This window comes from Meriones unguiculatus, chromosome 11, assembly GCF_030254825.1.
Source record: "Meriones unguiculatus strain TT.TT164.6M chromosome 11, Bangor_MerUng_6.1, whole genome shotgun sequence".
Taxonomy (NCBI): Eukaryota; Metazoa; Chordata; class Mammalia; order Rodentia; family Muridae; genus Meriones; species Meriones unguiculatus.
In genome coordinates this window covers 51,249,770-51,264,534 of record NC_083359.1, presented here as the reverse complement: position 1 = coordinate 51,264,534, position 14,765 = coordinate 51,249,770, and the positions used below count along the sequence as shown (strand labels likewise).

The window sequence follows — 14,765 nt, the reverse complement described above, 5'->3', positions numbered from 1 at the left end:
CTTCTACTGAGCATGAAGAGAAAGCACTCATATATAGAAAATACACATATAAATCTTTTAAAAAAAAATAAAGACTAGGTAAATTTTTAAGCTGGGCGGTGGTGGTGGCAGCAGCGCCCACCTTTAATGCCAGCACTTGGGGAGGCAGAGGCAGGTGGATCTCTGTGAGTTCAAGGCCAGCCTGGTCTATAGAGAGAGTTCCAGGACTGGCAAGGCTCTACAAGAGAAACCCTGTCCCCCAACACCCCCCAAAAAAGGGGGGGAGGGAGGGAAGGAAGGAAGGAAGGAGAAACAGAGGTGGGAGTACTACGCGAAAGTGAAGTTTAAGTTAAACAGTTATGGAATGAGATGAGTTGGAGGGAGAGACATCTGCCCTCAGACCTGGCATCTGAGTTTCAGCTCTAGCTACAAGGTGGTCAAACAGAACCTATTCTGATAGATGTCTTCTGACCTGCACCACACCACACAGAACTCCTGTGTCTACACCAACACACAAATTAAATTTTTAAATAAAACAATGTAAATTAAAATAACAAACATAACATAAAGGAAACAAAAACAGCATTTTCAACATGTATTATCAACATAATTGAAAATAGCATATAACCCAGGTTTTCATGCTATTATATTCCTCTCTCCTCCTTCCAGAGATATATGCATACATTACAGGCAGGTGACCCACTAGAACCAACCCCCAACCTGTTAAAATAAACACAATAATTCAAAGAATACTCACGATGGGACATATCTTGATATTATTTGCAAGGCTCTGTGACATGTGTCAAAATTTGCAGGAAGATCTACAAGAAAAAACTTAAAAGTATGAACATCAAAAACTACAAAATCATGTTCCTGAAGCTAAAAACACTTTCTAACCAAAACCAGTAACTGGCCAAAAAAATAACAATTGAAAGGTTTGTCTCCCAGAACTGTGGAAGCAGAGGCAGACAGATCTGAGTTCACTATATAGACAGCTACACAGAGAAACACTGTCTCCAAAAACCAGAAAAGGAAAAAAAGATTAATTATGTCACACCTGCACAGATTCTTCCATAAACAGCAAGAGATATCTATATATCTCTAGATATATACCTGAAAGCCAGAAGAGGGTATCAGATCTCAGTATGGATGGTTGTGACCCACTATGTGGTTGCTGGGAATTGAACTCAGGACCTCTGAGCAGGCAGTGCTCTTAACCACTGAGCTATCTCTCCAGCCCTACATACTGAATTTCAAGACAACCAGGGCTACATAGTGAGACCCTCCCTGTCTCAAAAAAAAAAAAAAAGATTCTATCAAAGGCTGTCATTTGTTGTTTTCTCCTTCGGAGAATAAGTGGTTGAGACGTTTTTATCATTTCAGACATTCTCTAAGACAAGGGAATGTCCACTGCTTTAACATTTCTTTTTATACTTACTGTCATCTTCATCATCAGAATCTGAAACATCTACGCCACCTTCCTTAACAATCACTCGGGCTTTGAAGGAAAAAGAAAATGTGTTATTATATTCTGTCATGGGCATAAACAATGAATAGATATTTCTAAAGGTGAGAGGCACTAGACATCACTTCATTGTCAAGAGCACTAGCTCTTCCAGAAGACCCAGTTCCCAATACCCACATGGCAGCACACAACTGCCTGTAACTCTAGTTCCAAGGGATATGACACCCTCTTCTAGCTTCTTTGGGCACCGTACACAGGGCACACATACATACATGCAGAAAAGCACTCATTCACACAAATACACACCAAAAACTAAAATTAAATGAGTTACATCGACATACACAGGCTTCCTGTCTATGATAACCTGTTCCAGCACAGGGCTCTGCAAGCAAAGCAGCAGCCAACAGAAGTGGCACCATGACCTTAGACCACATCTGTGAGCCCAACAAACTACTGTCTTTAGAATAAAGAAGGAAAGGGCAGAGGATGCAGGTAAAAGAAAGAGCCAGGTGCAGTGATGGAAGCACTCAGGAGGCAGAGACAGGCATATAACCTCTGTGGTTAGAGCCCAGCCTGGTCTACAAAGCAAGTACAGGACAGCCAAGGCTATACAGAGAAACTCTGTCTCCAAAAAACAAAAACGAAAAAGGAAGGGGAGAAGAAGAAAATTCAAGCAAAACCAACTACTTACGAGGTACAAAATGAGAAACAATCATGCTGAGACACGGTCTAAGGAAGACAGTCTGTGCTGACACAAGATTACCAAGAAAAGCCAAATACTCCTCCACCACTGTCTGACTTCTACTCAACCAGGGCAATCTCTAGAGATGAGAGAAGATGATACAAAGATGTAACATAGATGTACTGCTTTCAAAGTACTAAACTATATGCTAGTCAGTAAAATAAGTAAACTTACCAATATTATGTTTATAAGTTGTTCAAAGTCTTTTGTCAAGTACATGACAGAGGAACGAAATTCCAGCAGCCAGTTAATGATCTGGTCATCCTTAAGTTAAAACAAAGAAAAACATCACAAGCTGTCCAATGCTACAAAAAAAAAAAAAAAAAGGATCTACTTTGTACCAATCATCTATCAATAACATGTTTAAATTCAGGAAAACAAATACGCCCCACTAAGAAATGCCCGAGAGGCTGACGTAGTACGTCCTCCTAAAATCTCAGGATGTGGGAAGCAGAGGCTGCTAGTTCAAGGCCTGAGCTGCATAATGAGTTCCAGATCAACCTGGATTACATACATATTAAATAAGACAACACAAAAACGTGGCAAGGGCCAAGTATAGGGCAGTGACAGTGATCTTTCCTCCCCTGTTGGAGATCCTGGATTTGATGTCCAGCACTCCTAAACAAAAGCTTGCTGACCTGAGTCTGATCAGCAGAAGCCATGTAAATATGAAAAACAAGAAGCAAGTCTAGTGACTGGCTCAGTAGTCAAGAGCACTGGTTGCTCTTCCAGAAGACACAGGACCAATTCCCAGCATCTACATAGTGATTCACAACCATCTGTAACTCCAGTTCCAGAAGATCTAACACCTTCCCTGGGCTTCTTTAGGCACCAGGCATGTATACTGTACCCAAACATAGGCATAGGAAAAAACCTATACACACAAAAATAATAATCTTTAAAAAAAAATCCGAGTCTTCTACTTGCACTCTGTTGCCTCTATGCCCATGCACAAACATCATACCCACTCACAAAAATAAAAATTTTAAGCTTTTTAATAAAAAAGCATATTAGCCATAAGGAACCTGTTTGTAACTCCAAAATTCAGAAGTTTGAGACAAGCCTACACTACACAGGTAAGACTATCTCAAAAACAAAATAAAACAAAAACCAAGCAGAACAGAAGAAAACAAAGACTGGGGCTATGTGACTCAGTGACAGAACCCTTCCTTGTGCAGCATGCTTATATCCTAGTCTTCAATTTCCAACACTGAAAAAATAGAACTACAAGAACAGTCAGGGACTGCTGCCTCAGTGAGCCCTGATTAGAACAGACTATGTGCAGACACAACTGCTGTCATCTTCACTGTGTCAAGAGTATTGCTGCAAGAGGGCTGAGGCTGTGTATCAGTAGAAGAGTGCTGGTTCAGCAATACACAAGGCCCTGTGTTTAATCCCTAGCACAACCAAAATCACAAAGCTACCATATAATACAGAAAATTGAGGCGGAGGATGGAGAGATGGTTCAACAGAATTCATATTCTTGCAGAGAACCCAAGTTCAACTTCCAGGTTCCCAGCATCCACATCAGGTGGCTCTCAACTGCCCCTAATTCTACCTCCAAAGGATGTGACATATCTCATGCACACAGACACACATAATTTGTTAGTTAAGTTTTGTTTTGTTTTGAGACTGGGTTCCAGACTGTCCAAGAACTCCCTATTTTGACCAGGCTGGCCTCAAACTCATAGAGATCTGCCTGTACCTGCCTTTGCCTCCTTAGTACTGGGACTAATGATGTGAACTATCATGCCCAGCTAAAAGTATTTTTTAAAGTTAAATGCTGAGGGCTGGGTAGAAGCTGTGAGTTCTAACCTCACCACTAGGTGAGTAAGTGAGAACCTGCTCATAGAAAACATAGTACAACACAAAGAAATTAGCCCTTTGGACCCAAGAAAGAAGGCAAGGGTCAGGAAAAGCTTTAATACTTCAAGTGCTCTTAAAGGGGTATATTTTTCCTACATACAATTTCTTACAGAGAGAAAGCACATTTTCAGAAAACAAAGTATGGCTCCAGCATATAGTGAACAACAAATAACTCTGGTGAGCAAAAAAAGGCCAGGGAGGACACAGAGGCCATGTATGCCAGGTACAAAGATCTGCTGAAGTCTGGGAAATGAACCCAATGAAGGAAACACCTTGTGTTTAGAGAACCAGAGAAAACTCAAAGCAGCTGACATTTCACCAGCATCTGAGATTGAGGAGCTGTAGATTACAGATACAACATTTACTACGACCCAGTGTTCTAAGATTTTATCATATGTTAACTCATGTATTCCTCAAAACCACTCATAGGGCTGGTGTGACTGATCTCCATTTTATAGATGAAGGTGCTAAAGTACAAGAGCTGGAACTCACCCTTGGGAAGGAAACAATGTTATCAGAGCCAATGTTCAAATAGAGTGTTAAGGACCTCCAGCCACAAAGAAAAGACACTCAAAGACAAACAGGTAGAAGGTGGCAAAATCAGGAAATGAAGTATCTCTTAAGACTAAACATAGAAAAAAAATGTTTCTGGCTGTAGTAAAGGTTAATCTTTATTCTACAGACACTAAGGTTTTTTTAAGTAGAGGAATGACATGCCCAGGCATGTCCTGTGGAGAAATGAGTCAGGCTTTTCTGTTCAGAATACATCTACAGAGAAGACAGGGCATGGCAGGATCCAGAGAATAGTTATCCAAAGAATTCAGACTTGAGAGCACCAACAAAGCCCCAAATGAAAAAGTTTTTTTTCGTTGTTTTTTCCGGTCCCAACATAGATGAATGAATGCGTACAGAAGGTGAGAAAAGTTCAGAAAGACTATAAGGTCCCTAACTCAAGAACTGATTTTAAGCAATACGCCAGTTTAGCATACAAAAGGCTACAGAGAAAAGGGTTTGGGCAAGAGCCAAGTCTGACTCAGCATATTGGAGCACATTAACGGATTCTGGTAAAGGCAATGAACAAGTACTCAGGAAGCAAGTCTGGGGTCCACAGGAGCTGCAACACATGCATTTAGAAGTTACCAAGAGAGAGGTGGATTTCGAAGTCTACAGCAACCACACAGCAAGACTATTGAGTAAAATAAAAAAATCAAGTTAAAAAAAAATGTTTTTAAAATTTCAGGGCTAGAAAGGCAGCTAGAAAGGGCTAGAAAGGTCAAGAGCATCTTACTGCTTTTCCAAAGGGCTGGATTCATTTCCCAGCACCCACATAGCTGTCCACAACTTCTGGCCTCCACTGGCACCAGGTATGACATATAGTTATGACATATACATGCAGACAAAACACTCATACGTATAAAACAAAAGATACCTTAAAAAAAAAAAAAAAAACACTCAATACCAAAGTTAGGAACCTATCAAGGGCTGGAGAGTTGGCTCAGTGGATTAGAACACTGACTGTCTGACTGTCCTTCCAGAGGACCCAGGTTCAATTCCTAGCACCCACATGGCAGCTTATAACTGTCTGTAACTCCAACTCCAGGGCTTCTGACACCCTCACAGACATACATTCGGGGAAAAAAGCCAATGCACATAAAATAAAAAAATAAATGAATCATAAAAAAAATTTTTTTAAAGAACCTATCAAAAGATAATGTATAAGCTGGGCATGTGATACCAATGCTCAGGGAAGAAGCAGAACTCTATAAGTCCAAGGCCAGCCTAGCCTACAAAGTCTAGGACAGCCAAGGCTACACAGAAAAACCCTGTCTCAAATAACAAAAAACAAACAAGAAAAAAAGATAATGTATAAAATAAAGAACCTACCAGTAAAGTGAACAGATAAGTGAGAAGACAAGAAAGAGCACAAGAAAATGAAAAAGTTTTTAAGTGGGTGGCCAACAGTGTTAACTGCTAAATTGATATAATGCTATCAAATGCCCCCCCCCCCGCGGAAATGAGCATGTGAGAAATTACTGGGAGAAGCAGGTGTGGTGATACACACCTTTAATCCTAGCAGTCAGTATGTGGAGGCAAAAGGATCTCCTCATTTGATGCTGGCCTGATCTACACAGTGAGTTCCAGAACAGCCAATGCTATATAGAGACACTGTCTCTCAAGAATGAAATAAAAATTACTGGAGGTAAAAATATGATCACTAGTAACTTCTGTCAAGTAATTAGAGCAATAATAAGTTGACTTAAATGTAAATAAGACAGGAGGAGTAGGAGTGTACAGACTGAACAGGAACAAAAATCATAGCTAATAATGACAAAGTATTTCAGGTTGGAGGCTGTTCTAAGACACTTGGTATCTCAACTCATTTGGTTCTCCCCTCTTTCTTTTTTTATTTTTTTATTATTTATTTATTCACTTTATTTATTAGTTATACAGTATTCTATGCCTGCAGGCCAGAAGAGGGCATTACAGAGATCTCATTACACATGGTTGTGAGTCATCATGTGGTTGCTGGGAATTGAACTCAGGACCTATGGAAGAGCAGCAAGTGCTCTTAACCTCTGAGCCATCTCTCCAGCCCTCATTTTTTTTTTTTAAGATTTATTTATTTTTATTTTATGGACATGAGGATTCTGTCAGCATGTATGTACATGCACCATGTACACAAAGGACAGACTGCACAGTACAGAAAAAGAGTTTCACATCTCCTGAAAAGAGTTACAAAGGGTTATTAGCTGCCATGTGGGTGCTGGGAACAGAACCCAGCTCCTCTGAAAGAGCACCACATGCTCGTAACCACTGGAGCCATCTCTCCAGCCTACTCGTTAAGCCACATGGCAGGAGGGGCACAGGAAGCCCAGTCATCCAACCACTAGACGCCAGGAATTCTCCCTCCCACTGCTGATAACAAAAGTCTCTCCAGCCATTGTTAAAAGTCCACTAGAGTAAGACTGCTCTTGGTTGAGAACCACTGAGTTAATTAAGATGAAGGGCACAGAAAGCAAGTTCTATTGGTACAAACATGACAATCTAGAGTCGATCACAGACACCCACAAAGTAGGACAAAGCCAACTTCCACAAGGTGTCCCCTGGCCTTCAAGGTTGCTGTAGCACACACAGGTGTGCACACATATGCAAAAATACGTTAATTAAAAGTGATAAATATAATTAAAAATTTTAATTACCTTTATGTCAGGATCTAACAGCTGGTTCTTCAACAATTCTAAGTCATTTGTTTCACCCTAAACAGAGAAAAGAGAAAATTAAAGTACAATTAAGTACAGTTTCTTTTAAATACCAACAGAATTTTTATTATGCCTTGATACCTAATGGAATTGCAAAAAGAATCATGAAACTTTCACATCCCTCACAATAATAAAGTCAGGACTATAAAACTTTTTTAAGAGTCCATATTTAAGGCAGACTTGGCTGTCTTTTATGGCCATAATCCCAGCTATTCAGAAAGCAAGTCCAAGGTCACCTATCTGGGCAACCCTCTCTTGCAGCTATAGCACAGTGGTGGAGGGCTTAGCCTAGGTTCAATCCTTAGCACTGCAAAGAAAAACAAAGCACAAGGAACTTGTGTTAGTAGAATCAGAGGTCTAGGACAAGGGATGAGTAAACAGTCACTCATATTCAGCCATACCAGCGTGTGGACACTTGAATACTACAGCAGATACTAATGAGAAATCTAAAAGTATGAGATAAAAAACATTATAGCAATACATGTCAGGAAAAATTTAGATAGCATCTATTCAAATGTATAGCTAAATATGGGAATTGTAAGACACATCATTTATGTTTTATCCTTAGTGATGAGATCTAGAGGAACCCCTTGGCCAACACAAAACCAAAGGTCTCTAATTTATTCTTCTTCTTAAGGGATAAAATGGTAGCTCGGTGTGGTGGCACCCGCTGGTAATCCCAAAACTTGGAAAGGCAGGCATATCTCGAGTTCAAGGCCAGCCTGGTCTACAAAGTGAGCCCAGACAGCCAGAGCTACACAGACAAATCTGTCTCATAAAACAACAAACAACAAAAAATAAATAAAATGGTGTCAGGCAGTAGTGGCACAAACCTTTAATCCCAGTACTCGGAAGGCAAAGGCAAGTGATTCTCTGAGTTCGTGACCAATTTGGTCTGAAGCATGAATTCCAGGACAGCCAGGACTAGACAGAGAAACCCTGTCTCAAAAAACAACCCAAAACTTGGCACCCTTGTTTTGACTACTTTTAAACTTCCTGTATCATGCATCTCACTAAATGTTCTATTTCAATGTTATCTAAATATTTCCCTACCTTCATTTTCCCAAACTGTGGATCGTGACCCCTTCAGGGATTGAACTACCTTTTCACAGGGGTCAACTAAGACCATCAGAAAACACAGGATTACAATTCATACCACTATCAAAATTAAAATTATGAAGTGGCAAAATAATAATAATAATAATAATAATAATAATGAGAAACTGTATTAAAAGGGTCAAAGCATTAGGAAGGGTGAAACCACTGCTTTAGACAAAGGCCTTAAGTTCAGATATCTATCTGCCTCTACCTCCAAGTGCTGGGACTAAAGAAAAGAGCCACCAAGCCCACAGTAAAATTTATTTTTAGGCTAAGGAAAGAGTTCAACTAGAACTGTTTTACTGGTGTGAACAAGGTCCTAGTTCCAATTTCCATCTTTGCAAAACCTAAGTAAATGCACACTCATATATAATGAAAGTTAATTTTATTATGTTTACTATTTTTGTGAGGTTTTTATTGGGGGGGTATTCAGAAAGGAACCCAAAATCTTGATAATCTGCTCTTCAGTGTAATACCTACTATATTCTGACTAACCAAAGTCGAATCCCACACAGTATCTCCTCATACCTTTTTGTATTTCAGTAAGACTTCTGTCACAGTTCCACCAAACCGAACAGTTTTTCTTGGGGGAGAATTGAAGAAATCACTCTCTAACGCAAGCATATCTGAAAGTCTGAAGAACCAGGAAAAGTTATTAAATTCATGATAGAGATTGATAACAGTGAACATTACTAAACCAACATCATTTTGTGTGATGAGACTAAAATTTCTTAAATGATAGCTCTGCTTCCAATCTTATCCCCCACCAATCCACTCTTCACTCAGTCACACTGTCTTCTCATGGCACCTAGAAAAAAAATACAAACTCAAACACCTAAAGGGCACAATTGTACACACTCAAAAAACAGCACTTGGGAGGCTGAGGCAGAATCCAGGAGTTGGGGGCCAACCTAGACTACATAATGAGATCTTATTTCAAAATTTATTTTTTAAGAGAAAGGGAAGGAAAAGAAAAGAAAGGCGAAAAGAAACTCCAGATTCCCGAATTAATCCTGTAGGATCCTTTTTAATCAGCCCTTTCCTAACTCTCTGATCTCAAGGTACAACCATTTGTTAAAAGCATGGTGTCCTTTCTATTCCTCAAACTTGTCAAGCGGGTTCCCATTTCACTTGCTACTTACTTTTAGAAACACTCTTCCCACGTATATACAAGATTGAAGGTCAAATGTCTGAAGCCTTCTCCACCAGAACCTCACACACTCATCCTTTATCCTGCTATGATGTAGTTCTTACTATGTTGTAGCACTTACTGATACCTGAAACCACCATCTTTATTTATTGCTGTCCCAGCTCTGTTGGGTACGAGAATGTTAGTCTCTGGATAAGCTACTCTCCCAAGTGTCTTAACACAGTAAGTACACACTTCATAAATAATTGTCAGTATTATGCTAAGTGCTTTACAAGGTTTACTTCATTTAAAGTGAATTCTACAAGCCAGGCCTTTAGTCCCAGAACTTGGGAGGCAGAGACAGGCGGATCTCCAAGTTCAAGGCCAGCCTGATCTACAAAGTGAGTACAGGACAGCCAAGGCTACACAAAGAAACCCTGTCTCGAAAAAACATAAATAAATAAAACAATAAAAACAGAGAATCCTAGAAAATCTAAAGGTTAAACCCCAAATGTAGAAACTAGCATTTTAAAATGTTGGGCAAGAAAATGACTGCTTAGATAAGATCCTGTTCAACTGGGTCTACTGCTCCCCTCTGCAGAAACCATTTCAAACAAATCTTTAGGATTCAATTTGCCACGAGTGACAGCATTCCTCCAGAAATCCAAAGCCCAGGGAATGCCGACCACATCTAGGCCAATGGAGGGAAGAGGAAAGGCGCAGAACATAGGTCCCGAGATCCACAAAGGCGCCCCAAACGTGAGTGGAAGTCAGTGGAACAGACAAGATTCGCTAACGCGGCGCCTTTACCCAGGCTGAGGAGCAGGAGGTTCCTGTGCAGCTGGTCCGAGCCCGCACGCCCCGACGCCTCACAGCCCTCAGCACACCCCGAGCGCTTTCAGCCCACTCGAGCCCCAGACCCGCAGCGGGAGGGCGCCCGGATCTTACCCAGTCCGCGACGCACTCAGCGTGGCAGAGGCCGTAGGCGCCACATCGCCGGGCAGGCGCGTGTGAAGCAGCGGGGCCGCCATTCTAGCAGCGTGAACGCGGTGCCTGGCGCCGGAAGCCACGGCCAGTCCGCCCCGGAAGTTGCGCTGTAGGAAGCATCCTTCGGCCAAACGCGGAGAACGTTGCGGAACGCAGCTGTAAAGCCACTGTGCTCTCCCCTGGCCCTAGCGGGCGTGAAACGGTTCTAAGAACAGGCTGGCACAGCTAGGCGGGGCCCGTCAGTGGCTGGGTTCCTCAGAATCTCCTTCAGAAAGAAGCCTGCCATGGTGGCTTGTGCCTGTAATCCTGGCGCTTAGGAGGTGGAGGCAGGAGGATTAGTAGTAGCTCAAGGCCAGTCGGTAAATTACTAGGACCTGGGTTATCCCGGTAAAAAGCCCAGTATAAAGTTAAACACCGACACTGGAGAGATGGAAATAGAAGCTGCTCTGGGACTCACACAGACGCTTAAATCAGATCAAAGAGATTAGGTCTTCACGGTGGAGCAATTTGACTGAACAAAACATTGTACATCATTTAAACACGAAAATCTTACTCTGTGTGAAACACATGTCACACAGTTACCTTCGAGAAGCCTGGAGGCTGTGGTGAAAAGCAAGAGCAGAGGGCTTAGTCTTAGTCTCCACGGTAAGAGGACCCAGGTTAGAGATCTGGCCGTGTTGGTGCAGGGATTTAATCCCAGCACGCAGGAGGCAGGGGCAGGCAGATCTCTGAGTTTGAGACTAGATTCGACTACAGAGCAAGTTCCAGGACAACCTGGGCTATACAGAAAGACCTAGTCTCGAAAACAACAAAGTTGGCTTCCCAGCACCCACGTGATAGCTCACAGCTATCTGTAACTACAGTCCTCTGTGAGCACAACAGGCACATAGTGCACGCATACACATAGTGCACGCATACACATAGTGCACGCATACACATAGTGCACGCATACACATAGTGCACGCATACACATAGTGCACGCATACACATAGTGCACGCATACACATAGTGCACGCATACACATAGTGCACGCATACACATAGTGCACGCATACACATAGTGCACGCATATACATAGTGCACGCATATACATAGTGCACGCATATACATAAAATACACCCAAACACATAAAATAAACGTTAAGACAGTTTTAGAGAGTTCTTTGCTCTCCAGCATACTTTTTCTTTCTTTCTTAGGATGCTGAGGATAGAATCCAGGGCATTGTTCCTTCTAGGTGAGTGCTCTACTAATGAGCTCCACATGCACCTTTGTAAAAGAAAAAACAATGTCAGCCAGACCAAAAAAGAAGCAAGGAAGGGGGCTTTGGGTTTTTGTTTTTAATATTTATTTTTATTTATTGTGTGTGTGCACCATAGGCATGCAGATTCTTCACATCCCCTGAAACTACAAGAGTTGTGAGATGCCTGGTGAGGGTGCTGAGAACCACTAACACTGAGTCATCTCTTCAGCCATTGTCCCCATCCCCATCCCCTCCCCGCATCCCCGCGTGCCTCTTTTCTGTTTTGGTTTTGGTTTGTTTTTGAGACAGGGTCTCTCTGAGAAGCCTTGCAGAAATGCTGCTACCTCTACCTCCCAAATGCTGGAATTAAAGGTGTGCACCACCATACAGGCCCTGCCATTTTTTGTTTGTTTGTTTGTTTGTTTGATTTGTTTTGTTTTTAGAAAGACTTATGTATTTGTGTGTACGCCTACTTGTGTGTCAGTAACATGTTCATGCAAGTGCCTTGAACTGCCTGTTGTGAGCCACCTGATGTGAATGCTGGGAACCAAACCCAGGTTCTCTACAAAACTGCTCTGAACTGTAGCCATCTCTCCATCTCCAAGAGAAGAGCTTTTCTCCAAAAAAACTGCAGAAACTAAAGCTTTGAGATGGAGGGACAGAAAGGACCGCACTCCACTGTCAATAAGAAAAATGAAACTTTAGCAAACTGTGCAGAAATTAAGAAATAAAACAATCTTCAGCATCTTGTTAACTAAAAAGCATATCTTTGTTTTGCAACATTGTAAATCCACGTAGCATTCTTCTGTCTTGAGCTGATTTCCTATGTGATACAGTTTTAGAGTTTCTGAGGAATGCTGGACAGAAATCACAGGTCTCCAGAGCAGGGGAAATAATTGCACATTAGCTTAATCAACCCTTCAGGATAACTGTGTAGTAACCTACTCCCCTCCATCCCAAAGAAAAGCAAATTGAGATAAAAATAATGCATGGCTATGATGCATGAAGAATATAAATAAACTGTCAAGTAAATGCCAATTAACCATAACTCCATTAATTTTAAGTTGAACATATACTAAATAAATAAATAAAACACCTACAATTGTGCCTCCTAATTTAAGAAACAGAATGCTTAGCTGCACTGTTGACTTCCAAAGTTCATTTTATTATTTTATTTTATTTTATTTTATTTTATTTTATTTTATTTTCCCTGTCAAGACAGAGTTTCTCTATCACCCAGGCCTTGGGTGTCCTGGACTCGCTTTCTGGACCAGGCTGGCCTCAAACTCAGAGATCCAACTGCCTCTGCTTCCTTAAGTGCTGGGATTAAAGGCATGTACCACCAAGGCCAGCTCACTTTATTCTTTTTCCTCTGAAAGAATCAGACTAACTTTGTAACCTATGTTTATTTTAATTGCCTTATAACTTATATTTTCAAGCTTTAGGCCCATGTTAATTAAAGCCTCTTAGTGCTTCTCCAGAGAGCCGAGGAATGTAAAAGTTCCTGACATTAGCCATCTGTGAGGGCAGAGATAAGGAAGAGAACAAGCAGAGATCTCTACTAAATGGAGAGAAAATCACCGGCTGGCGCCAGTGAGATGGGCTTTGTTTGAAAACTGGGCCAAATGGCCCCAATCCTTCTCCTGACCTTTGATCCAAAGCCTGTAACCTCCACTCCTCAGAACAGACATGGGATGAGTTAATCACCCTCCCACATTTAACTGTGGATGGCAGGAAATTCCAAATTGACTTGAAGATCAGATATTTACGACAGGGCTGACTGGACCTAAGGGTGACCAGAACTAACCAATTATTTTAAAGGTTAAACACCTCATCCAATCCTAAATCGCCAAGAAGGCAACCCAGGAGATTCCTGCCTTGTGTCTTTTAAAAACCTAAGGTCTTTGTCTCCCGGTGCCACTCCTAGCTGACCAGCAGGGGTGACCCCATTGTACAATGGTCAAGAGGAACCTCTTGCGTTTTTTGCATCAATGGATGATTAGTTTCCTGAGTTCTCTTCATACCTTCTTATATTTAGGCTCTTGTTGGGCCTAACACCTCCAAAGGTACTCTTTTGTGGTTGTTGTTGTTGTTGTTGAGGGGGCTGTTTGAAAGTTGTTTTAAGGTTTTGTGGTTTGGTTTGTTTTGAGTACTAGGAATTGAACGCAGGGTCTCACCCATGCAAGACAAGCTCTTTAACACTAAACTATATCATTAGCTCTTCTATTTTCTTTATGTAAATAACATACATGTATTCCTAAACAGTGTGCTTTTGGGAAAGGGTTTGCAACAGTGTCATTCTATTGCCTCAATTTCAGAATCCCCCTGAGTAATCCTGAGTGCTTTCGATATATAGTTTGCTCCTCTATCTGTTGTTGCTGTTGTTGGTTTTGTTTCTTTTGTTTTTAGAGAGAATGCAAGTCTGGCTTCAAGCTCCTTCTATAGAAAAGGCTGGCTCTAAAATCCTGACTCCTCTGCCTCCACCTCCCTAATGCTGGAATTACAGATGCACACAGTTGGGTTTGTTTGGTTTGGTCCTGAGGTTTGAGTCAAGGACCTTGTGCAAGCACATGCTCTGCCACTGAGATACTCCCTAGCCAACAAGGTAATTTTTTTTTACATGTCTTTGCATTTTGTAAAAATTAGTTGCATGCTTCATTACATAGCTACTTACTTTCAACAATATTTTTACAATACACATTGTATAATATAAAGTTGTAATTTCTCTGCTATATTGCATCCCACTATTTAAGTACATTAAATTTTTTAATTTATTTATTTGTGTTTTACATACATTAGTGTTTGACTGCATATTTCTATGTGAGGGTGTCGGATCCCCTGGAACAGGAGTTATAGACAGTTGTGAGCTGCCATGTGGGTGATGGGAATTGAACCCAGGTCCTCAAGAAAGAACCATCTCTCCAGCCAATTTTTTTTTTTTTTCAGAGAGAGATGGATAAATAATTAAGAGCATTTGCTGCTCTTGCAAAGGACCCAGGT

The 14,765-nt window shown here is 41.2% G+C and overlaps 1 protein-coding gene across 2 annotated transcripts in view; it reads right to left on the bottom strand.

Moving 5' to 3' along the window:
- The window catches only part of Rrn3 (RRN3 homolog, RNA polymerase I transcription factor), a 32,414-nt gene extending 21,763 nt beyond the window's left edge, over positions 1-10,651 (bottom strand). Inside the window, exons 1-7 of one of the 2 annotated variants that reach the window (XM_021650813.2) lie at positions 10,488-10,651; positions 8,939-9,044; positions 7,253-7,309; positions 2,361-2,450; positions 2,136-2,265; positions 1,418-1,477; positions 737-800 (exon numbers count right to left, since the gene is read on the bottom strand). In XM_021650813.2, coding sequence (XP_021506488.1) covers positions 737-800; positions 1,418-1,477; positions 2,136-2,265; positions 2,361-2,450; positions 7,253-7,309; positions 8,939-9,044; positions 10,488-10,570 — 590 coding nt within the window. In that variant the 5' untranslated portion in view covers positions 10,571-10,651. Of the gene's footprint in view, positions 1-736; positions 801-1,417; positions 1,478-2,135; positions 2,266-2,360; positions 2,451-7,252; positions 7,310-8,938; positions 9,045-10,349; positions 10,467-10,487 lie in introns of those variants that run through there. The other variant, XM_060364231.1, reaches the window with a different exon arrangement.
- Positions 10,652-14,765: the final 4,114 nt, after the last annotated feature.